At 43.0% G+C, this 24,485-nt stretch overlaps 1 protein-coding gene across 1 annotated transcript in view; it reads right to left on the bottom strand.

Annotated features, from left to right (window-relative positions):
* gabrr3a (gamma-aminobutyric acid type A receptor subunit rho3a) overlaps positions 1-23,965 on the bottom strand; it is a 38,961-nt gene extending 14,996 nt beyond the window's left edge. The window contains exons 1-6 of the mRNA XM_061739585.1: positions 23,549-23,965; positions 22,877-22,989; positions 16,755-16,822; positions 16,439-16,662; positions 12,447-12,529; positions 11,778-11,915 (exon numbers count right to left, since the gene is read on the bottom strand). Coding sequence (XP_061595569.1) covers positions 11,778-11,915; positions 12,447-12,529; positions 16,439-16,662; positions 16,755-16,822; positions 22,877-22,989; positions 23,549-23,691 — 769 coding nt within the window. The 5' untranslated portion in view covers positions 23,692-23,965. The remainder of the gene's footprint in view (positions 1-11,777; positions 11,916-12,446; positions 12,530-16,438; positions 16,663-16,754; positions 16,823-22,876; positions 22,990-23,548) is intronic.
* Positions 23,966-24,485: the final 520 nt, after the last annotated feature.

The raw sequence follows: 24,485 nt of genomic DNA, 5'->3' as shown, positions 1-24,485 counted from the left end.
AAGTGTTACCGTGGCGACGCTAGACGCCAAAAAGCGTGCCCCCCTTCATCTGATTGGTCCATATTTGATAGTTCTCCAAAAGTCACCAAATTTTGCATGCAAGCCAGGCCTGGCGATAAATTTGATATTTCATGGTTTGCATTAATGGGCGTGGCCTAACGGCTCAACAGCGCCCCCTAGAATACTTTTCTCTGCCATAACTTTTGAATGGTTTGACATAGAGAGTTGTGGGTGGTGTCATGGGACTCTGTAATGAGTCCTTAAGCTTCGTTGGCCTTAATTAGCCCCGCCCCTTCTTCTGATTGGTTGTCCCGATTTTCTGCTATAACTTTTGAATGGTTTGACATTGGAAGTCATGGGTGGTATCATGGGACTCTGTAATGAGTTCTTAAGCTTCGTTGGCCTTAATTAGCCCCGCCCCTTCTTCTGATTGGTTGTCCCTATTTTCTGCTATAACTTTTTAAGGGTTTGACATAGAGAGTCGTGGGTGGTGTCATTTCTGATATGCTTATGGGGGGGCGGTGGACGTGAGTGCGAGGGCCCGTTCATCGCTGCTTGCAGCTTTAATTCTTATTATTTTTCTGACGAAAGGAGGGCCTTTTTGCCCCCCTAAACGTGCCCAAAAAGTCACCAAATTTTGCACCCAAGCCAGGCCTGGCGAAAAATTTGATATTTAATGGTTTGCATTAATGGGCGTGGTAAAATGGCTCAACAGCGCCCCCTTGAAAACTTTGTGCCTCAAGCCCCACGATACGGTTTGACGTACATGCACGAAAATCGGTACACGCCTGTATCATGACGTAACTTAAAGAAAAGTCTCTTGGCGTCATGCCCGAAACCGAACAGGATGTCGGCCATTTTGAATTAGTCGTGTCATTTTGGCGAAATTTATGCCATTCCTTCGGCAGTTAATACGGCCCGAACCATAACGTGCACCCAGGTGTGTTATACATCAAAATGTGCGTCTCCATCCTCCGACACCACGCATTACTTTTCTCTCTCAAAAGCGTTACCGTGGCGACGCTAGACGCCAAAAAGCGCGCCCACCCTTCATCTGATTGGTTCAGACAGAAAAAACTTTGCGCCTCAAGCCCCATAATACGGTTTGACGTACATGAACGAAAGTCGGTACACACCTGTATCATGTTGCAACTTACAGAAAAGTCTCTTGGCACCATGGTCGAAACCGAACAGGAAGTCGGCCATTTTGAACATTCTGAATGAATCACGTAATTTTGGAGCAATATATGCCATTCCTTCGAGAATTAATACGGCCTGTACCGTATCATGAACCCAGATGTGTTATACATCAAAATGTGCGTCTCCATCCTGCGACTACGCGCATTACTTTTCTCTTTCAAAAGTGTTACCGTGGCGACGCTAGACGCCAACAAGCGCACCCCCCCTTCATCTGATTGGTCCATATTTGATAGTTCCCCAAAAGGCACCAAATTTGGCATGCAAGCCAGGCCTGGCGATAAATTTGATATTTCATGGTTTGCATTAATGGGTGTGGCAAAATGGCTCAACAGCGCACCCCGGAAAACTTTGTGCCTCAAGCCCCACAATACGGTTTGACGTACATGCACGAAAATCGCTACACACCTGTATCATGGCACAACTTAAAGAAAAGTCTCTTGGAGCCATGGCCGAAACCGAACAGGATGTCGGCCATTTTGAATACATTGTGTCATTTTGGCGAAATTTATGCCATTCCTACGGCAAATAATTCAGCCCGAACCATAACGTGCCCCCAGGTGTGTTATACATCAAAATGTGAGTCTACATCCTGCGACGCCACGCATTACTTTTCTCTTTCAAAAGTGTTACCGTGGCGACGCTAGACGCCAAAAGGCGCGCCCCCCCTTCATGTGATTGGTCCATATTTGATAGTTCTCCAAAAGTCACCAAATTTTGCATGCAAGCCAGACTTGGCGATACATTTGATATTTCATGGTTTGAATTAATGGACGTGGCCTAACGGCTCAACAGCGCCCCCTAGAATACTTTTCTCTGCCATAACTTTTGAATGGTTTGACATAGAGAGTCGTGGGTGGTGTCATGGGACTCGGTATAGAGTCCTTGACCATAATTGGTGAAAATTAGCCCCGCCCCTTCTTCTGATTGGTTGTCCCTTTTTTCTGCTATAACTTTTGAATGGTTTGACATAGAGAGTCCTGGGTGTTGTCATAAGATTCTGTATGGAATCCTTGACCTTCATTGGCCTGAATTAGCCCCGCCCCTTCTTGTCATTGGTTGTCCCTTTTTTCTGCTATAACATTTTAATTGTTTGACATAGGAAGTTGTGGGTGGTGTCATGGGACTCTGTAATAAGTCCTTAAGCTTCGTTGGCCTTAATTAGCCCCGCCCCTTCTTCTGATTGGTTGTCCCTTTTTTCTGCTATAACTTTTGAATGGTTTGACATAGGAAGTCGTGGGTGGTGTCATGGGACTCTGTAATGAGTCCTTAAGCTTCGTTGGCCTTAATTAGCCCCGCCCCTTCTTCTGATTGGTTATCCCGATTTTCTGCTATAACTTTGGAATGGTTTGACATAGAGAGTCGTGGGTGGTGTCATCAGATTCTGTATGGAGTCCTTGACCTTCATTGGCTTTAATTAGCCCCGCCCCTTCTTCTGATTGGTTGTCTCTTTTTTCTGCTATAACTTTTCAATGGTTTGACATAGGAAGTCATGGGTGGTGTCATTTCTGATACTTATGGGGGGCGGTGGCCGTGAGTGCGAGGGCCCGTTCATTGCTGCTTGCAGCTTTAATTTTTCTTTCTTTCTTCTGACAAAAGGAGGGCCTTTTTGCCCCCCTAAACGTGCCCAAAAAGTCACCAAATTTTGCATGCAAGTCAGGCCTGGCGAAAAATTTGATATTTAATGGTTTACATTAATTGGCGTGGCAAAATGGCTCAACAGCGCCCCCCGGAAAACTTTGTGCCTCAAGCCCCACAATACGGTTTGACGTACATGCACGAAAATCGCTACACACCTGTATCAGTACACAACTTAAAGAAAAGTCTCTTGGCGACATGGCCGAAACCGAACAGGAAGTCGGCCATTTTGAATTAATTGTGTAATTTTGGAGCAATTTATGCCATTCCTTCGGCAGTTAATACGGCCCGAACCGTAACGTGCACCCAGGTGTGTTATACATCAAAATGTGCGTCTTCATCCTGCGACAACACGCATTACTTTTCTCTTTCAAAAGCGTTACCGTGGCGACGCTAGACGCCAAAAAGCGCGCCCACCCTTTATCTGGTTGGTTCAGACTGAAAAAACTTTGCGCCTCAAGCCCCATAATACGGTTTGACGTACATTTAACGAAAATCAGTACACACCTGTAGCATGTCGCAACTTAAAGAAAAGTCTCTTGGCGCCATGGCCGAACCCGAACAGGAAGCCGGCCATTTTGAACATTCTGAATTAATCGCGTAATTTTGGAGCAATATGAGTCATTCCTTCGAGAATTAATACGGCCCGAACCGTAACGTGCACCCAGGTGTGTTATACATCAAAATGTGCGTCTCTATCATGCGACTACGCGCATTACTTTTCTCTTTCAAAAGTGTTACCGTGGCGACGCTAGATGCCAAAAAGCGCGCCCCCCTTCATCTGATTGGTCCATAATTGATAGCTCCCCAAAAGTCACCATATTTTGCATGCATGGCAGGCCTGGCGATAAATTTGATATTTCATGGTTTGTATTAATGGGCGTGGCAAAATGGCTCAACAGCGCCACCTTGAAAACTTTGTGCCTCAAGCCCCATGATACGGTTTGACGTACATGCACGAAAATCGGTACATAGAGAGTCGTGGGTGGTGTCATTTCTGATATGCTTATGGGGGGCGGTGGACGTGAGTGCGAGGGCCCGTTCATCGCTGCTTGCAGCTTTAATTAGGGCCCGAGCACCTTCAGTGCGAAGGCCCTATTGTATTTGCAGGAATTTTTATTATTATTATTTTCCTGACAAAAGGAAGGCCTTTTTGCCCCCCTAAACGTGCCCAAAAAGTCACCAAATTTTGCACCCAAATCAGGCCTGGCGAAAAATTTGATCTTTAATGGTTTGCATTAATGGGCGTGGTAAAATGGCTCAAACAGCGCCCCCTTGAAAACTTTGTGCCTCAAGCCCCACGATACGGTTTGACGTACATGCACGAAAATCGGTACACGCCTGTATCATGGGGCAACTTAAAGAAAAGTCTCTTGGGGTCATGCCCGAAACCGAACAGGATGTCGGCCATTTTGAATTAATCGCGTCATTTTGGCGAAATTTATGCCATTCCTTCGGCAGTTAATTCAGCCCGAACCGTAACGTGCACCCAGGTGTGTTATACATCAAAATGTGCGTCTCCATCCTCCAACACCACGCATTACTTTTCTCTTTCAAAAGCGTTACCGTGGCGACGCTAGACGCCAAAAAGCGTGCCCACCCTTCATCTGATTGGTTAAGACAGAAAAAACTTTGCGCCTCAAGCCCCATAATACGCTTTGATGTACATGAATGAAAATCGGTACACACCTGTATCATGTCGCAACTAAAAGAAAAGTCTCTTGGCGCCATGGCCGAAACCGAACAGGAAGTCGGCCATTTCGAACATTCTGAATTAATCGCGTAATTTTGGAGCAATATATGCCATTCCTTCGAGAATTAATTCAGCCCGAACCGTATCGTGAACCCAGATGTGATATACATAAAAATGTGCGTCTCCATCCTGCGACTACACGCATTACTTTTCTCTTTCAAAAGTGTTACCGTGGCGACGCTAGACGCCAACAAGCCCACCCCCCCTTCATCTGATTGGTCCATATTTGATAGTTCCCCAAAAGGCACCAAATTTGGCATGCAAGCCAGGCCTGGCAATAAATTTGATATTTCATGGCTTGCATTAATGGGCGTGGCAAAGTGGCTCAACAGCGCCCCCCGGAATACTTTGTGCCTCAAGCCCCACAATACGGTTTGACGTACATGCACGAAAATCGGTACACACCTGTATCATGTCGCAACTTAAAGAAAAGTCTCTTGGAGCCATGGCCGAAACCGAACAGGATGTCGGCCATTTTGAATAAATTGTGTCATTTTGGCGAAATTTATGCCATTCATTCGGCAGTTAATTCAGCCCGAACCGCAACGTGCCCCCAAGTGTGTTATACATCAAAATGTGCGTCTCCATCCTGCGACAACACGCATTACTTTTCTCTTTCAAAAGCGTTACCGTGGCGGCGCTAGACGCCAAAAAGCGCACCAACACTTCATCTGATTGGTTCGACAGAAAAAACTTTGTGCCTCAAGCCCCATAATACGGTTTGACGTACATGAACGAAAATCGGTACACACCTGTATCATGTCGCAACTAAAAGAAAAGTCTCTTGGAGCCATGGCCGAAACCGAACAGGAAGTCAGCCATTTTGAATTAATTGTGTAATTTTGGCGCAATTTATGCCATTCCTTCGGCAGTTAATTCAGCCCGAACCGTAACGTGCACCCAGGTGTGTTATACACCAAAATGTGCGTCTCCATCGTGCGACTACACGCATTACTTTTCTCTTTCAAAACTGTTACCGTGGCGATGCTAGACGCGAAAAAGCGCACCCACCCTTCATCTGATTGGTCCATATTTGATATTTCTCCAAAAGTCACCAAAATTTGCATGCAAGCCAGGCCTGGTGATAAATGTGATATTTCATGGTTTGTATTAATGGGCGTGGCCTAACGGCTCAACAGCGCCCCCTAGAATACTTTTCTCTGCCATAACTTTTGAATGGTTTCACATAGAGAGTCGTGGGTGGTGTCATGGGACTCTGTAATGAGTCCTTAAGCTTCGTTGGCCTTAATTAGCCCCGCCCCTTCTTCTGATTGGTTGTCCCGATTTTCTGCTATAACTTTTGAATGGTTTGACATAGAGAGTCGTGGGTGGTGTCATCATATTCTTTATGGAGTCCTTGACCTTCATTGGCCTGAATTAGCCCCGTCCCTTCTTCTGATTGGTTGTCCTTTTTTTACAATAAAATCGCCGCGAGCCGCCAGTTGCTCTCGCGCTGACTCCCGCTTCCTGATTCAAACGTCTGCCGGCCCCGCCCCCTGACCAATCAGTGGCGAGTAGGGTGATGACGACCCCGCCCCCCGACCAATCAGTGGCGAGTAGGGTGATGACGGCCCCGCCCCCGACCAATCAGTGGCGAGTAGGGTGATGACGGCCCCGCTCCCCGACCAATCAGCTCCCTGTAATGTGGTGACCTCAGAAATATTCCCGGCTCAGCCCGGTTACAACCTTGGCAGAATGGTTACAGAAAAAGTAATAATTAAAATAGTAGGGTTTTACTAATATTTATAACTTACAAATATTAAAAAAATTAGGAAAAAAAAGTTCCAGACATTTTATCGCTATGTTGGTCTGTCCTAAACCAGTAGGTCAAATGAAAGGAATAGCTGAGACTTAGCTCAGCCAGATTATTGCGGTCTTTGGTGCTAGAGGTCGCGAGTTCAAGTCTGGCTATATGCCGAAATTTTTGTCAGCAATTTTTGTGTTTTTTTTACATCAAAATGTTCGTCTCTGTCCTGTGACGACGCACATTACTTTTCTCTTTCAAAAGTGTTACCGTGGCGACGCTAGACGCGAAAAAACGCTCGTCCCCTTCATCTGATTGGTCCATATTTGATAGTTTTCCAAAAGTCACCAAATTTTGCATGCAAGCCAGGCCTGGCGATACATTTGATATTTCATGGTTTGCATTAATGGGCGTGGCCTAACGGCTCAACAGCGCCCCCTAGAATACTTTTCTCTGCCATAACTTTTGAATGGTTTGACATAAAGAGTCGTGGGTGGTGTCATGGGACTCGGTATTGAGTCCTTGACCTTCATTGGCCTGAATTAGCCCCGCCCCTTCTTCTGATTGGTTGTCCCGATTTTCTGCCATAACTTTTGAATGGTTTGACATAGAGAGTCGTGGGTGGTGTCATCAGACTCTGTATGGAGTCCTTGACCTTGATTGGCCTGAATTAGCCCCTTCTTCTGATTGGTTGTTCCTTTTTTCTGCTATAACTTTTGAATGGTTTGACATAGAGAGTCGTGGGTGGTGTCATTTCTGATATGCTTATGGGGGGCGGTGGACGTGAGTGCGAGGGCCCGTTCATCGCTGCTTGCAGCTTTAATTAGGGCCCGAGCACCTTCAGTGCGAAGGCCCTATTGTATTTGCAGGAATTTTTATTATTATTATTTTCCTGACAAAAGGAAGGCCTTTTTGCCCCCCTAAACGTGCCCAAAAAGTCACCAAATTTTGCACCCAAATCAGGCCTGGCGAAAAATTTGATCTTTAATGGTTTGCATTAATGGGCGTGGTAAAATGGCTCAAACAGCGCCCCCTTGAAAACTTTGTGCCTCAAGCCCCACGATACGGTTTGACGTACATGCACGAAAATCGGTACACGCCTGTATCATGGGGCAACTTAAAGAAAAGTCTCTTGGCATCATGCCCGAAACCGAACAGGATGTCGGCCATTTTGAATTAATCGTGTCATTTTGGCGAAATTTATGCCATTCCTTTGGCAGTTAATTCAGTCCGAACCGTAACGTGCCCCCAAGTGTGTTATACATCAAAATGTGCGTCTCCATCCTGCGACAACACGCATTACTTTTCTCTTTCAAAAGCGTTACTGTGGCGACGCTAGACGCCAAAAAGCGCGCCCACCCTTCATCTGATTGGTTCGACAGAAAAAACTTTGTGCCTCAAGCCCCATAATACGGTTTGACGTACATGAACGAAAATCGGTACACACCTGTATCATGTCGCAAATAAAAGAAAAGTCTCTTGGCGCCATGGCCGAAACCGAACAGGAAGTCGGCCATTTTGAACATTCTGAATTAATTGCGTAATTTTGGAGCAATATATGCCATTCCTTCGAGAGTTAATTCAGCCCGAACCGTATCGTGAACCCAGATGTGTTATACATCAAAATGTGCGTCTCCATCCTGCGACTACACGCATTACTTTTCTCTTTCAAAAGTGTTACCGTGGCGACGCTAGACGCCAACAAGCGCACCCCCCCTTCATCTGATTGGTCCATATTTGATAGTTCCTCAAACGGCACCAAATTTGGCATGCAAGCCAGGCCTGGCGATAAATTTGATATTTCATGGTTTGCATTAATGGGCGTGGCAAAATGGCTCAACAGCGCCCCCCGGAAAACTTTGTGCCTCAAGCCCCACAATACGGTTTGACGTACATGCACGAAAATCGCTACACACCTGTATCATGGCACAACTTAAAGAAAAGTCTTTTGGAGCCATGGCCGAAACCAAACAGGATGTCGGCCATTTTGAATACATTGTGTCATTTTGGCGAAATTTATGCCATTCCTTCGGCAGTTAATTCAGCCCGAACCGTAACGTGCCCCCAGGTGTGTTATACATCAAAATGTGCGTCTCCATCCTGCGACACCACGCATTACTTTTCTCTTTCAAAAGTGTTACCGTGGCGCCGCTAGACGGCAAAAGGCGCGCCCCCGGTCATGTGATTGGTCCATATTTGATAGTTCTCCAAAAGTCACCAAATTTTGCATGCAAGCCAGACTTGGCGATACATTTGATATTTCATGGTTTGCATTAATGGGCGTGGCCTAACGGCTCAACAGCGCCCCCTAGAATACTTTTCTCTGCCATAACTTTTGAATGGTTTGACATAGAGAGTTGTGGGTGGTGTCATGGGACTCTGTAATGAGTCCTTAAGCTTCGTTGGCCTTAATTAGCCCCGCCCCTTCTTCTGATTGGTTGTCCCTTTTTTCTGCTATAACTTTTGAATGGTTTGACATAGGAAGTCGTGGGTGGTGTCATGGGACTCTGTAATGAGTCCTTAAGCTTCGTTGGCCTTAATTAGCCCCGTCCCTTCTTCTGATTGGTTGTCCCGATTTTCTGCTATAACTTTGGAATGGTTTGACATAGAGAGTCGTGGGTGGTGTCATCAGATTCTGTATGGAGTCCTTGACCTTCATTGGCCTGAATTAGCCCCGCCCCTTCTTCTGATTGGCTGTCCCTTTTATCTGCTATAACTTTTCAATGGTTTGACATAGGACGTCGTGGGTGGTGTCATTTCTGATACTTATGGGGGGCGGTGGCCGTGAGTGCGAGGGCCCGTTCATTGCTGCTTGCAGCTTTAATTATTATTATTATTTTTCTGACGAAAGGAGGGCCTTTTTGCCCCCCTAAACGTGCCCAAAAAGTCACCAAATTTTGCATGCAAGCCAGGCCTGGCGAAAAATGTTATATTTAATGGTTTGCATTAATGGGCGTGGCAAAATGGCTCAACAGCGCCCCCTTGAAAACTTTAGCCCCACGATACGTTTTGACGTACATGCACGAAAATCGGTACACACCTGTATCATGGCGCAACTTAAAGAAAAGTCTCTTGGTGCCATGCACAAAACCGAACAGGATGTCGGCCATTTTGAATTAATCGTGTCATTTTGGCGAAATGTATGCCATTCCTTCGGCAGTTAATACGGCCCGAACCGTAATGTTCCCCCAAGTGTGTTATACATCAAAATGTGCGTCTCCATCCTCCGACACCACGCATTACTTTTCTCTTTCAAAAGCGTTACCGTGGCGATGCTAGACGCCAAAAAGCGCGCCCACCCTTCATCTGATTGGTTCTGACAGAAAAAACTTTGCGCCTCAAGCCCCATAATACGGTTTGACGTACATGAACGAAAATCGGTACACTCCTGTATCATGTCGCAACTAAAAGAAAAGTCTCATGGCGCCATGGCCGAAACCGAACAGGAAGTCGGCCATTTTGAACTAATCACGTAATTTTGGAGCAATATATGCCATTCCTTCGAGAATTAATTCAGCCCGAACCATATCGTGCACCCAGGTGTGTTATACATCAAAATGTGCGTCTCCATCCTGCGACTACACGCATTACTTTTCTCTTTCAAAAGTTTTACCGTGGCGACGCTAGACACCAACAAGCGCGCCCCCCCTTCATCTGATTGGTCCATATTTGATAGTTCCCCAAAAGGCACCAAATTTGGCATGCAAGCCAGGCCTGGTGATAAATGTGATATTTCATGGTTGGCATTAATGGGCGTGGCCTAACGGCTCAACAGCGCCCCCTAGAATACTTTTGTCTGCCATAAATTTTGAATGGTTTGACATAGAGAGTTGTGGGTGGTGTCATCGGACTCTGTATTGAGTCCTTGAGCTTCATTGGCCTGGATTAGCCCCGCCCCTTCTTCTGATTGGTTGTCCCTATTTTCTGCTATAACTTTTGAATGGTTTGACATAGAGAGTCGTGGGTGGTGTCACCTGAATCGGTATTGAGTCCTTGAGCTCCATTGGCCTGAATTAGCCCTGCCCCTTCTTCTGATTGGTTCTTCCTATTTTCTGTTATAACTTTTGAATGGTTTGACATAAAGAGTAGTGGGTGGTGTCATCGGACGCTGTATTGAGTCCTTGAGCTTCATTGGCCTGAATTAGCCCCGCCCCTTCTTCTGATTGGTTGTCCCTATTTTCTGCTATAACTTTTGAATCGTTAGACATACAGAGTCGTGGGTGGTGTCACCAGACTCGGTTTTGAGTCCTTGACCATCATTAGTGAAAATTAGCCCCACCCCTTCTTCTGATTGGTTGTCCCTATTTTCTACCATAACCTTTTGGATGGTTTGAAATAGAGAGTCGTTGGTTGTGTCATTTCTGACATGCTTATGGGGGGCGGTGGCCGCGAGGGCCCGTTCATCGCTGCTTGCAGGTTTAATTTCTTTTGTTGTTGTTCATCTCAGGCAGATTTTTTTTCATGGAAATTCCCAAAGGCTTAAATCAAGGTAAATGGGCATTTTAACTGAGAATCACTGGATGGAAGATGACACCTTCAAGATCCAAGACAAGAGGCCACCTCCTTCATTCAAACCTTTGACAGTTTTGATTCATAAAACATTAAAATTGATCAAGAGAGTTGTACTTTACAGGACATGTAGTAATGCTTTACTACTGGAACTAAAACCATATTGTCTTTTGCATTTTATTGGGAGTCTCTTTTTCGTTATGACTTTAAAAATCATAATGTTTTTATGGCTATGTGAGATTGAAGAATTTTCATAGATTGTTTTCCAATATAATGAATAAGACTCAGTCTTCCCCCATTATTGCACCATAGTGAATCAATACTTTTGATTCACTATGGTTTATAGAAATATTGATTCACTACCATCATTATGAGCAATATGCTTAATAGCTGACAAGATCAATTTTTTACATTTATTTATTTTTTTTAATAAAATTTTAACTTTGGACAGAGGCAGCCCAGCTGTCTCCCCTGACTCTACAGTCTTTACGGTATGTTAAGTTAAAACCAGAAAATGGCCACTGCATACTTTTAAAAGTAGAGATGTATGTCCTCTGATGTAACTCTCAGCATGAAAGTGATACACATGTATCCTCACACATTTTCCCCTAAAGTGAAAGTTCAGGATGTTTATATGTATAGTTATGTTCCGTTTGTTACAAAACAGAAAACCACAGGTGATTTTACTTTTTAGTTCTGAAAAGTAATCCCTAGTGTTATTTATTAATCTTTATCTACGTTATATCTACTCATGAATCTGAAGCCAGCTTAAGACATCAACAGAAAAGTTGATGAATAAAAAAAGAAATAGTATATAAAGGTAGAAACATCTCAAAATATGTCTATTAATATAAAAATGAGTAGGGACCAGGAGCTCTCTGATTGTTTCAAAAATGGATACAGCTCAGAGTGCCCCAGAATTCCAGCTCCACCTACCAGTGCTGCTGTAGAAGGCAAGCCCAAAGGAAGGCTGGAAGTCTTCCACAAAAAACTGAGAGAGCAAAATCTCATCAGTCCTTAATGAATCATTCCCGTTCTTCCAGTAGAGGATTAAGTCGTTCTCATTGTAAGCATCTTCAAGAGAGGAGAGAAGGGAAGTGGGATGGACACCTTTATGTTACCTCTCAGAGGAAAGGTCACACAAATGGGAATTCCAACCTTCCTCTAAGATCAGGATTCATGATGGTGTCCGTGACATAGTTTAATAATCACAGAGGTGTGAAGAGAGACAAACAAACCAAATTCTGTACAAATACATTTTCTTTACTCTAAAAATAAACCAAAAGACAAATCAGATGTACTGTATGACTTATTTACTCTTTACGAAACAAACAATATACTGCTTATTGTTGTACGCTGATAAAATATATTGATGACTGTGTGTTTCTATCCCAGATGTAATATTCTCAAACATTGTGTAACATTTTTTTTACCAGCATCTTTAAGCTACAAAACTGCAGACTATCAGAGGCTGTGTATTATGTTTCCCAGCTAAAGTCAAACACATTTAATGGAGGAAATAACAGAATTTTGGGGGGATAAACACTGGACATCCAAGCAACATTCAAGCAAGGGGCTTGTGACCCAAACTGGCTTGATACTCACAGCTCTCCAGCTCCAAAGAACAGTTCTGTGTGTCCAGAGGGAAACTACTGAAGTCCATTGAGCAAAGCGCCGTCACCGTGACCCTAAAACACAGCTCATAGTTAGAACCAATTGTCACATGATTAAAGCTGACATTTAGATCCTTATAGCTATTATAGTCCAGTTTTACAGCTTGATACGGTCCCCCTTTGAAAAAATTAAAATAATGCGTGGCCACGCATTAATATCTCCTGGTCACGCATTATTTTATTTTTTTCAAATGTCACCAGAGTGTCAGAGTAGCTTGAATAGCATCCTTTTGGAATTTTTTTTATTTCATATGGCCTAAGTTTTTACCAACTCAATTAGAGCAACGTTATATGCACATGTAAGGTTGAAGATAGGATGTGGTGCTAGAGATCAAATGCTGGTTCAACTACCACTGATGGCTAATGTTAATAAGCCTTAGTTAGATGATTTGTGGCTAAAATAAGCTAGAAAAATTAACTAGTTTTGATTCACCTCACGAGTTCCTGTTAACACTGCATTAAGAAATAATCAATGTTTAAACTGATTCCACTTCTTGTCCAAGCAAATCACATTTTTTGTAGCTGAGTACTTGTCAACTAGCATACTGAAATCAGTTTTTAAAGAATCCCGACTGACACAAATCTGCAAAGTCCTAATAAAATATTAATGCCATGGGTCATACCTCAGAAAATACCTCAAATACCTCAGGATTGTTGTACAAACTGATCTTTTTTAAGCATATGTTTAAAGCTCTATTGATATAAACTAGTTTAAGAGGGTACAGTTCCTATATTAACTTTACTCTAGCATCTTTTTCTGTAAGATGTTTTTCTGGGAATTGTGTCACGCCTTAAGCCTGAATTACGGTTCTGCGTTAAACCAATGTAGAGCATACGCCATTGCCGTGACGCCGTCGTGAACCCTTCAGACTTTTCCGTCACTCCATTTCGCTGCAAGGGACAATGCACATTAATAAACATTTCTGTAAATGTGCCAGTTTAGCCATCCTGGCTAATTTTCAACCGCAGTCCCTGGGCAGGTGTGATGGCAACTACAAGACTTACAACAATACATTAAAACAAGGACAACAACACTGTACAGTTCATAAGGGCACATACAACACTTAAGAATAAAAACAATAAATACGTAAAACATTAAACAAATAAAACACGCTTCATGTTATTTGAGCAGGTCACAGAATATGGCCACACACTTGATTGTCTTTTAACCATGATTTTATCTCAATTTTAAATTAATGATATGTGTCATTGTTTCTGATATATGTTGGCAGACTGTGTATGAAATGCTCTTACTGAAAAAGCTGACTATCCAGGAGCAGTCCTCCTCCCAGGTATTATGCAGTCCCCTCTTGCTGCAGACCTATTAAGACTATTGTCAGTTGTTTTCTGCTTAACAAAAGCACTAAGAGGGGGAGGAGCTAAGTTGTTCAGTATCTTATAGACAAGACAAGCATCAGTGAATTTTATAAGGTTATCCCAACTCAGTAATTTGTGATTTCTGAGGCAGTTACAGTGATGACAGCTGTTTGGCTTCTTGTCAAGCACCTTAATAACGTGGTGGTATGCTGACTGTACAGATTTAAGTGTTGTACAGGACGCTTGTGCCCAACTAGTCAGACAATATGACAGATGTGACATGATCATGGCATTGAAATATAATGTTGCAGCATTAGTAGTTAGACAGTTTTTGATGTGACAAAAATTTGACAGATTAAACTTTATGACATTTGTTACGGTTTTAGTTTGTTTTTTAAATGTAAGATTAGAGTCAATTGTTATTCCAAGATACTTAAAATCAGATACCACTGTCATCTTTTCACCTGCAAAATAGACATCAGGTGTGGGACTATCCGTTGACCGCTTTGTGAAACATACATACAGTTTTCTTTGTGTTTAAGTGAAGACAGGAGTTATTAAGCCAATGTGTGACATGAGCTGCTGTGAGCTTACATGCAGCTTGCTGTTTGGTTGTTGCATGGGCGTAGATGACGGTGTCATCTGCGTACATTTGGATCTCAGCCACACTGCATACAGTTATGCATACATTTATATAAAGGCTAAACAACAGGGGTCCCAGAATTGATCCCTGAGGTACACCAACATCACAACCAAGGGCCGATGACAGCTCACCATTTATCCTAACTCTCTGTGCTCTGCCTTTAACTAGCTTGCACTAGTTGATACTTTGTTTAGATTCCGGTTTTTCCGGTCACAGTGAATCAAAGAGATAAGGAATATTGTGCAAAAAAACAAAACAACGCAAAAAAATCACACACACACACAAAGAAAAGAGCACTGAAAGTTCACTACTGCTTTATGAACCGGAACCGGAAATGCGTTGCTACCAATCAAACCAATCACAGCCCTCTCGGTCTGCGTTGGGTCTGCGTCGCCTCGATGCGTAGTTACATTTTTTGGTAGGTGCACGTCAGGCTACGGCGTAGGCTACGGAGAGACTCCCGCGTAGCCGCGTACCCTACAGCGTAGGCTCTGCATTGATTTAACACGGAACCATAATTCAGCCTTTAGCCAGCTAATGCAGCGGGCCTTGAAATTGGGTGTAGTTAAAGAGGGGGGAATTCTTGGGGAAATACTTATTAGTCCTTATCCGTCATAAAACCCTGCAAATCTGAACTGCTCACTGTTGCCAACTTGCGCTACCCGGGGTCAACCGACAGGAAAGAGGACACTGGGTTTCGTGGAGAAATTCTTAGATTTTTATTTCACCAAGACACAGACGTGTATCAGTACACTCGGCAGCTCTGTGTCATCCCTTTGGGCGGCCTGCTGATGTGCAGCCGCTCCTTAAGTACCCAGGCAGGGTGGAGAGATTGATTGGGCACAGGTGTGCCCAATCAGCTGAACCAGGCCCACGCCACCTATGTGCTGCTCCCCCGCAGACCACGCCCAATCCTCCACCCTGCCACACTCACCAAATGACAAGTTGCCAGACATAGGTGACCCCAAACAAAATGACCAGATTGTGTTATATCTGGGTCCCACTGGGTACGGGAGTTCTTCAGCCAGCTCCGTTAGCATTTTGCTCCATTCACAGCGGAACCTCAGATCCCACTCAGAAGCACACAGCTCCTGAGTGCTGCCTGTTTGGTTGAGGTTACTAATTTATCTCTGAACGTTTCAAGATCATGTGCAAATCATGCCATAATTTCTCATCTATAGACAGCTTTTCCTCTCCTCTGTTATGCTTATATCTGCTTATTTGTTGTGCTTTTGAATGTTTAAAATTAACTTCTCCTCACCAATTGATGTAGTCTCTTCTGGACCCCATAGCATTTTTACTCACAATTTCTTTAGATTAGTAGCTATAATGTTGATGCACAAGTCAAAGTCTGGGAGTGGTGTTTTCAATACTTTTTGAATATAGACTGGATTATTTATGATGTTCGTGTGTTCTACTTTCTGCCACATTGATCTACTAATTGTAAGTCGGTTCAGGCACGATGAATGCCAAAATATTATAACAGCAGGGCTTTGTGTCTCTTCTGGCTAGCCTGAGTTATCCACTTCTAGGATTCATCAGTGACTTGAGGCACTTTGGTGTCACTCTTAGTGACTAGCCTGGCAGCAATTCACAATTGTTGGTGTGAAGAAAAAGTTTTCAAATTGGCAGACACCCTGTTATGCACTAATCGGGACAAAATTCTGATACTTCAGCTCCTTTAATACAACCCATTCAAGCATGGACTTTTGCCCTTTTGTTCTGGTTGGTGTTTTGTTTGTAAGGAGCAAAGGCTTTTGGGATGAAAGCTTTTGTGCTTTTAAGCTGACAACAGACAAAGTTAGAGCCCTCAATAATGACTAGTGTTGTTAAGAGAGCCAATACCAGGAAACACAGAGGAGTACACTCAGTTTCTGTTGTCACACATCTAAATACATAAGTATTTCATATTTAAAAACAAAAAGTAAATACAGGACAAAGCTTCTCATTATGTTTTCTATTACCTGACGCTGTACAGAATGTGGCCATCGGGATAAACCCTCAGCATAATGTTCTCCATGGTTGTATCATGGATAAAAGAACGTTTAGAATGAACAAAGAACACATCAGGAACCCAAATCTTCTTGACAAGACGTGCATCAAAAGTCCTGCTCTTGTTGTTGGTGGAGGGGAAGGCCAGCCGATAATCCTGCCAGTAATGCCTCAGGTAGAGAGTCATGGTGAAATCCTGAGAAAGGATATAAACAATCGCTGGTGCTCAAACCCAACAAAAAATGGTTGACATTTTATACTGACAACAGGACTGTCAGAGACACATACCATGTTTACTTCAGATATGCTGTCGATGCTCTCCACCTGGACATCTATGCCAACAGGAAGAGCTGAACCTACAAAATGTAAAAACTGAACAGTTAATCTTAAAGATGGAGTACCCAGAGAAAATCCAAGCCAGAACACGGAAAACAGGCAAACGCCACAACATTCAAATGAGAGCTTTTGAATCTTTGCCGGGATTTGGGGTACAGGGTGTTGTTGAGGGTTTAGTTTGAGTTTGAGAAGTCTGCTTTTTTTTCCTTTTGTTTCTTTTGCTTTTGTTAACTTTTTGTCTTGATTTCATCCTTGGAAGGCAGGTCAGGTCAGGATGTCAGCAGGAATCCACCAGACATCCCAACAGACAGATGGAAGCAGCAGTGGGATGATCAGAGGGGGGGACTGCAGGTCACAACAACAAACAAACACGAGAACAATGGAGAACAATGATGTTGAAAGTATTGAAGTTGAAAGCATAACCGTAAAAAATATCTGTAGTTACACAGTCAACAACAATTCAATTCAATTCAATTCACATGCACAAAAGAGAAAAAAGGGGGGCCAGCACAAGATACTACAGGAGCGATTGGACAAAAATGATAGCTATGAAATACTTATAATAAATAAAAATGGAAATGGAGAAGAGAGGAAGGGAAGAGGAGAGGAAAAGAAGGGTGAGAGGCACCGCCCAGTGGATCATGTCGGTGCCCCCCTGCAGCATAGGCCTATAGCAGCATATCTACCACCAAGCTATGTTTGAGACTAACTATTATAGTCTTGTTCTATAGCTGTAACTATGACTACTGACTCTAACACACTAGAGTTTACACTACCTAGAGACTTAACAACAACAGCTAGAGGTTCCCTAAACACTAACTATATGCTTTACTAAATAGAAAGGTTTTAAGTTTAGTTTTAAAGGTGGAGGTGGTGTCAGCCTCCTTAACCCAGATTGGAAGTTGGTTCCAGAGTAATGGTGCCTGATAAATGGTAAATGGTAAATGGCTTACACTTATATAGCGCTTTCCAGCTGTACTCCTACAGCCCCAAAGCGCTTTACACTGCAAACATTCACCCACACACGCACACATTCACACACCGGTTGTCGGCGGAGCTGCCATACACAACGGCGCTGGCCTGACAACCGGGAGCAACCGGGGGATTCAGTGTCTTGCCCAAGGACACTTTGGTGGACACAGGCGGAACTAGGGTTCGAACCACTGACCTTCAGGTTCATGGGCGAACGCTCTACCAACTGAGCCACTCCCCCCCCCGGGCATTCTGATAGCAGAATGCCCGCCCTCCAAATCTACATTTGGATACTCTAGGAACTACGAGTAAACCTGCACTCTGAGAACGGACTATTAAAGCTGCAAGCAGCGATGAACGGGCCCTCGCACCCTTGTGCAAGTTCAGGCGTGCTGAAGTGCTTGTATGACTTGCATGTAGATGTCTTCAGGCCTGGACATTTAGTGGATAACACCAGCCACGACTCTCTCTATCAAAACATTCAAAATTTATGGCAGAAAGTAGGAACTATCACATATCGACCAATCAGATGAAGGGGCGGGGCTAAATTGCAGCAATTATTTTCAAGGACTCAGAACCGAGTCCAATGACACCACCCACGACTTTTTATGTCAAACCATTCAAAAGTTATGGCAGAGAATAGGAACTATCAAATATCGACCAATCAGAAGAAGGGGGCGCTTTTTGGCGTCTATCGTTGCCACGGTAACGCTTTTGACTGAGAAAAGTAATGCGCATCGTCGCAGGATTGAGACGCACATTTTGATGTGAAAATCGGAACTACCACATATCGACCAATAAGAAGAAGTGCCGGGGCTAATTTGCACCAATTAAGGTGAAGGAGTCAAAACCAAGTCCGATGACACCACCCACGACTCTGTATGTCATGCCATCCAAAAGTTACGGGAGTTATGGCTTTTGGGGCACGTTTAGGGGGGCAAAAAAGCCCTCATCTCGTCGGAAGAAAAACAAGAAAAAAAAGAAAATTCCTACAGATACAATAGGGCCTTCGACTGTAAGTGCTTGGGCCCTAAATATAAACGAATGCATGCCAAAAAACATTAATCACTGCAACTAACAATCCTGTCAGTGGGCATTTTAGTCCACACGCCATGATAAACCCAAACTAATATTCAGAGCAAATACGCTATACAGAGGTCCAGAGCAAGGCTCTGCCTGCGCCACATGACTATGATCTTTTTTACACTACTGTGAATTGAATGATTTTACTGCAATAATAAGGCTTTACTTGAATAGCAAGCAAAGACACCAGACTGCACAAACACTGTCAAACATTTGCTGAAACAGCTGATAGCTGATGACCTAATAGTATGTAAAAAAAAACCCACTAATTTGCTTCTGATTCCAGAGTTTGTGAATTGAACAGCTCTTATGTCATCGTCCAGTGACTGGATGCTGTTAATATATGCTGTGTACTATAAACACCAATGTTTATTAACCAAAGTTAAGTACCTGAAACCATCAGACTACAAATGCAATTTGTCAGAGATGTTGGAGGGATTATGATGGCGTGATGAAATAAAGTTCTTTTTTTTTCATTGTTAAGTAATTAAATGTTTTTGCTGGACATCAATACTATTTAGTAACAACAAAGTGTGGATTATGTGTGGATTGCAACTGCCCTCCAGAATATGCCATCAGGTCCCATCAGACAGGCGTCTGGGGAACTCAGAGACCAAATACAGCTCGTGCCTACCTTCACTCCTTCATCCAGAGCTACACTCCCTCTACCTTCACTCCTTCATCCAGAGCTACACTGCCTCTACCTTCACTCCTTCATCCAGAGCTACACTGCCTCTACCTTCACTCCTTCATCCAGAGCTACACTCCCTTTACCTTCACTCCTTCATCCAGAGCTACACTCCCTCTACCTTCACTCCTTCATCCAGAGCTACACTTCATTTACCTTCACTCCTTCATCCAGAGCTACACTCCCTCTACCTTCACTCCTTCATCCAGAGCTATACTCCCTCTCCCTACACTTCTTCATCCAGAGCTACACTTTCTACCTTCACTCCTTCATCCAGAGCTACACTCCCTCTACCTTCACTCCTTCATCCAGAGCTTCACTCCCTCTACCTTCACTCCTTCATTCAGAGCTACACTCCCTCTACCTTCACTCCTTCATCCAGAGCTACACTCCCTCTACCTTCACTCTTTCATCCAGAGCTACACTCCCTCTATCTTCACTCCTTCATCCAGAGCTACTCTCCCTCTATCTTCACTCCTTCATCCAGAGCTACATTCCCTCTACCTTCACTCCTTCATCCAGAGCTACTCTCCCTCTACTTTCACTCCTTCATCCAGAGCTACACTCCCTCTACATTCACTCCTTCATCCAGAGCTACACTCCCTGTACCTTCACTCCTTCATCCAGAGCTTCACTCCCTCTACCTTCACTCCTTCATCCAGAGCTACACTCCCTCTACCTTCACTCCTTCATCCAGAGCTACACTCCCTCTACCTTCACTCTTTCATCCAGAGCTACACTCCCTCTATCTTCACTCCTTCATCCAGAGCTTCACTCCCTCTACCTTCAATCCTTCATCCAGAGCTACTCTCCCTCTATCTTCACTCCTTCATCCAGAGCTACATTCCCTCTACCTTCACTCCTTCATCCAGAGCTACTCTCCCTCTACCTTCACTCCTTCATCCAGAGCTACTGTCCCTCTACCTTCACTCCTTCATCCAGAGCTACACTCCCTCTACCGCCACTCCTTTATCCAGAGTTACACTCCCTCTCGACAGCTCCGCTCAGCCAGTGAAAGACCCCTGGTGCTTCCACCACAACGTGGGGTGAAATCAGTAGCTAGACTCTCCTCCTCCATTGTTCCCTGATGGTGGAACGACCTACCAAACTCTGTGCCATCTGCAGGGTCTGGAGCTACTTTTAAAAGCAAGCTAAAGACTGAGCTCTTTAAGGAGCACTTCTGCATCTAGTGAACTTCTCTGCTCATCAGAATTAGTTAGAAGATTTGTCCAGCAAGGCAAACTGCAAGCTACGTGCTGCTACAGTGTCAAGAGGAGGAAAGGAGAATACGTTGTTTAATACCAGCAACTTGATAAAACATCTCAAGACGCATCATAAAGCTGAGTATACGGAGGTTGCTAATGCTACTGCAAGACCACAACAGCCAACATTAGCTCAGGTTCTGCAAAAGCGACAGACAATGGCAAGAGACAAGAGACGACCCACGGGCCGTTAAAATAACGGAGGCTCTAACCCATTATGTAGCGCTGGATGAGCAGCCACTGTCAGTTGTAGAAGAAGAAAGATTTCACCGTCTTCTCGACGCACTCAAGCCACGATATGATGTTTCATTGATATGTTATATGTTTGATATTTTCTTAAATGTGAAGACAGTGCCAGTGTGGATACTTTTTATTTACACAGAAAGATTGTTTTTTGTTTAAAATAGTTATTCTACTCATTTCATTTATTTTTATTGAATTTATCTGTTGCAAATAAAACCTGTCTTCCAATTCATTGCATTTTACATTTCATTTTTAGCCTAGTTACTTTTGTGGTAGAAGTATCGTATCGGTACTCGGTATCGACAAGTACACAAATGAAAATACTCATACTCGTTCTCAGTGTGAAAAAAATGGTATCAGGGCATCCCTACTTTTAACCCATATTGGGCCAACATAACAATTCTGGGAGATACGCAGCCTGCTCATCTTTTGGCATCAGAAATTAAAAACTAAAACCCATATGTTATTATATAAATTTAACAAAGTTTTAAATTTAAATGTATTAGCTCATCAATATCGCTGCCCCGTCATAAAATCACTAATAGACACGATGAGTTTAAGTGTATATATGATTAAAGTAATATGCTGCGTCTGTAGTGCATACTTTTTTTTTTTTTTTACCTTGTCTGCACACATATTAATGATTGATACCATGAAGGTAGAAACCAACCTGTACTTAAGTCATGTAAGGAAGGTCCAGTCTTGTTCTGGCAGATGCAAAACTGATTCTTTTTAATGTTCAAATAACTACATGTAATCAAGGCTCTTTAATGATAAATTAAATGTTTAATTGTGTTATACGTGTTTTTTTTCCAATGAGATTTTAAAACTTTGACTATTTGGGAATCAATATGATTATAAGTGTTCATTACAATATTCTTATGATGCATAAATGTTGAAAAAAAAGAAAATTATTTTGTTAATAACAATAAATAGAAAAAACTTTCTGAATCTGGTCTGAAGCAAGTTAAGTTTCCTATATACGTTGTTATGATGCTGCAGCCTGTAAAATAAATAACCCAGAGCTGATTTAGAAGTTACTTCACCAGGTAACCAATCAAACTGCAGTGCAGGCCTTACATCATGTGCAAGCATACATGTTAACCTCTTCATGATGTTTGATCTTACAAGGAAGCATAAATTAACTTTACTGACCAGTAATCATTGCACAGCCTTGCAGCATCTATTGACATATAGATATAGATGAGCAGCCAATATACGCACTTGCTGTGTTCAAACGCAAATAACATTCAGGCGGTCCAATGTTCTGTGTTGCATTCACCAGCTACAGCAGTTCAAGACTTCTACATCATCTGCAGGCAGAATTAATCAGTTTAGGAGGCAGCTACGAGCAGAAATGAGACAGCTTCTTAATAGTGTCTGAAACACCAACCCTTTGAATATCGAGTCATGATTTATTTATTTTCATTAGCCGACAGTTATATGAATGTGCAGCAGACAGTAAAATATGAAAACAGAATGATGACCTGAGTTTGAAAGTGCACAGAGGGACAGATTTAGAAATACAGTTCAGATTATTTTTTCTGCACTGCTGTCACTGTCTTATGCAGCAGATAATCTAGGTCATCAAGGTTTTTTCCCTTTAATACCAAAGTCAGGCACAATACCCTGCATTAACCTGACTGAGTTATCAGGGAAGCTTAGGACAATAACAAATAACAGGAAACTTAAAAAGTGTATGGAGGAGTTGGGGGTGGGGGTATCAAGAACTTGCTCATGGAGAATTGACACTTTTTATTTCTTTCTTTTTTGGTAATTAAAACATTGTCATGAAAATATAACTGAACTGCATTGACTTGTCTTACCTCCGAAACCTGGGCGCATTGCAAAGTCGTGATCTTCAATTCGAAGTAGCTGCTCAGATTTGATTAGCAGAGACTTGGTGCTGTCCTGCTTTTTCATCCTCAGATCAACTCGCCTGGAAGACAAAAAGTCAAATTAACAGCTTTCGAAAAAATTCTCTGCCAATCTTCCGCTCTCTAATAATGACACAATTGAAAGAGAACAGACATCTGTTCAGTGGAGTTACTTACAGCTAATTGGACTTTAGCAGTGATTAAAACTAAAAGCCTCGATCCAAATGAAATGAGTTCTTTTGATGTCAGTGTAGTGGCAACTGAAAACTAGGTTAAGACATTATAGGGGTCATTTTTTAAATCTGTCTCCTTAGCTGATAAGCATATTCAATCAAAGCAAAGTTGAGATTAATTATATGAATAGGTATAATTTTGTTTCAGAAACAATGAGGATTAAATTTCTGAGGAATATGTATCACATCACTGCCAGAGTCACATGATCAGTGCCCTCCTCTGACCTTGATCCAATCTGACATTATAAAAATCACAGTGATTAATTTGCATTATACAAGCACATTTATGACAGCGTTATAAATGAAAATCCCATAAATTAATTCATCAGATATATGTCACAAGGTCACGCTGAACAAACAAAGGAGTACAGGAAATCAAGAAGCTCACCCTCCATGCTTGTGTTTGGTGTTCCCTCCATCATATGGGTCCTTGCGTCTCTTTTTGTTCGGAAAAGTGTTGCTGTTCAGCTGAGTGACAGGCCACAACCAAGCCAAGCACATCAGTCTTAAAGCCAGGAGGGCCAATCTCATGGTTGAGTAAGGGCTGGAAACACAAGAGGAACCCAAACGTCCCTCCCACTTGGTCAGTGTCTTGCCCAGGGAATGCCACAGCTGTCACCGTCCTCTACTGACACATCCATGTCCCAGCAGCCTTCATTCTGTCCTGCTGTGCAAGCACCAAGCTATTTCTGTGTTATCCTGCCCTCTCATCTCCTGTAACATGGTGAGCATCAGTTGAGATATCCAGCTCTTAGCATCCTCCTGGCTAAGTTTGCTTGTCACTGTGCCATCCCTCTGCTTATGCGTCCAACCACAGCATGTTGCTCTCACTCCCCCACTGTCTCCTCCCTCTGATTTAGAACCAAATATCAATTTGTTCCTATAATGACAAAGGAATAGCATTAATTCCTCACTAATCTTCTTTTCTGTGGGTGGTGAAATCTTTCAGTAACCTACAAACTGGAGGCAGCACAGGGCGGTGACAGCGGATAATACAACCAGCAGCTTCATCATCATCCTGACCAGATGAAAATATAAACCTTGTAACCTACTTTTATACATTGTAGGATTTTACACTCTAAGTTGCAGTCTGCTGTGATGAGAGGAAAGAAATGATCCCATCAAAAGAAGACAGATGAAGCATATGTCTTGGGTGACATCCATAAGCATTGAACTTATGGACTCTGTGTGTTTAGCACTAAAGCCAGAATCTATGATTCTGCAACTGTTTACAATTTATCTAAGACAAATACCACGTTTCTTTCTTTTCTTTTCTTTTTTTTAGGCTGAACCTCCATTATAGCATACGTACAATAAAGTAGAAG

The sequence above is a fragment of the Cololabis saira genome, chromosome 14, assembly GCF_033807715.1.
Source record: "Cololabis saira isolate AMF1-May2022 chromosome 14, fColSai1.1, whole genome shotgun sequence".
Classification (NCBI taxonomy): Eukaryota; Metazoa; Chordata; class Actinopteri; order Beloniformes; family Belonidae; genus Cololabis; species Cololabis saira.
This window is presented reverse-complemented; position numbering and strand designations above follow the sequence as displayed.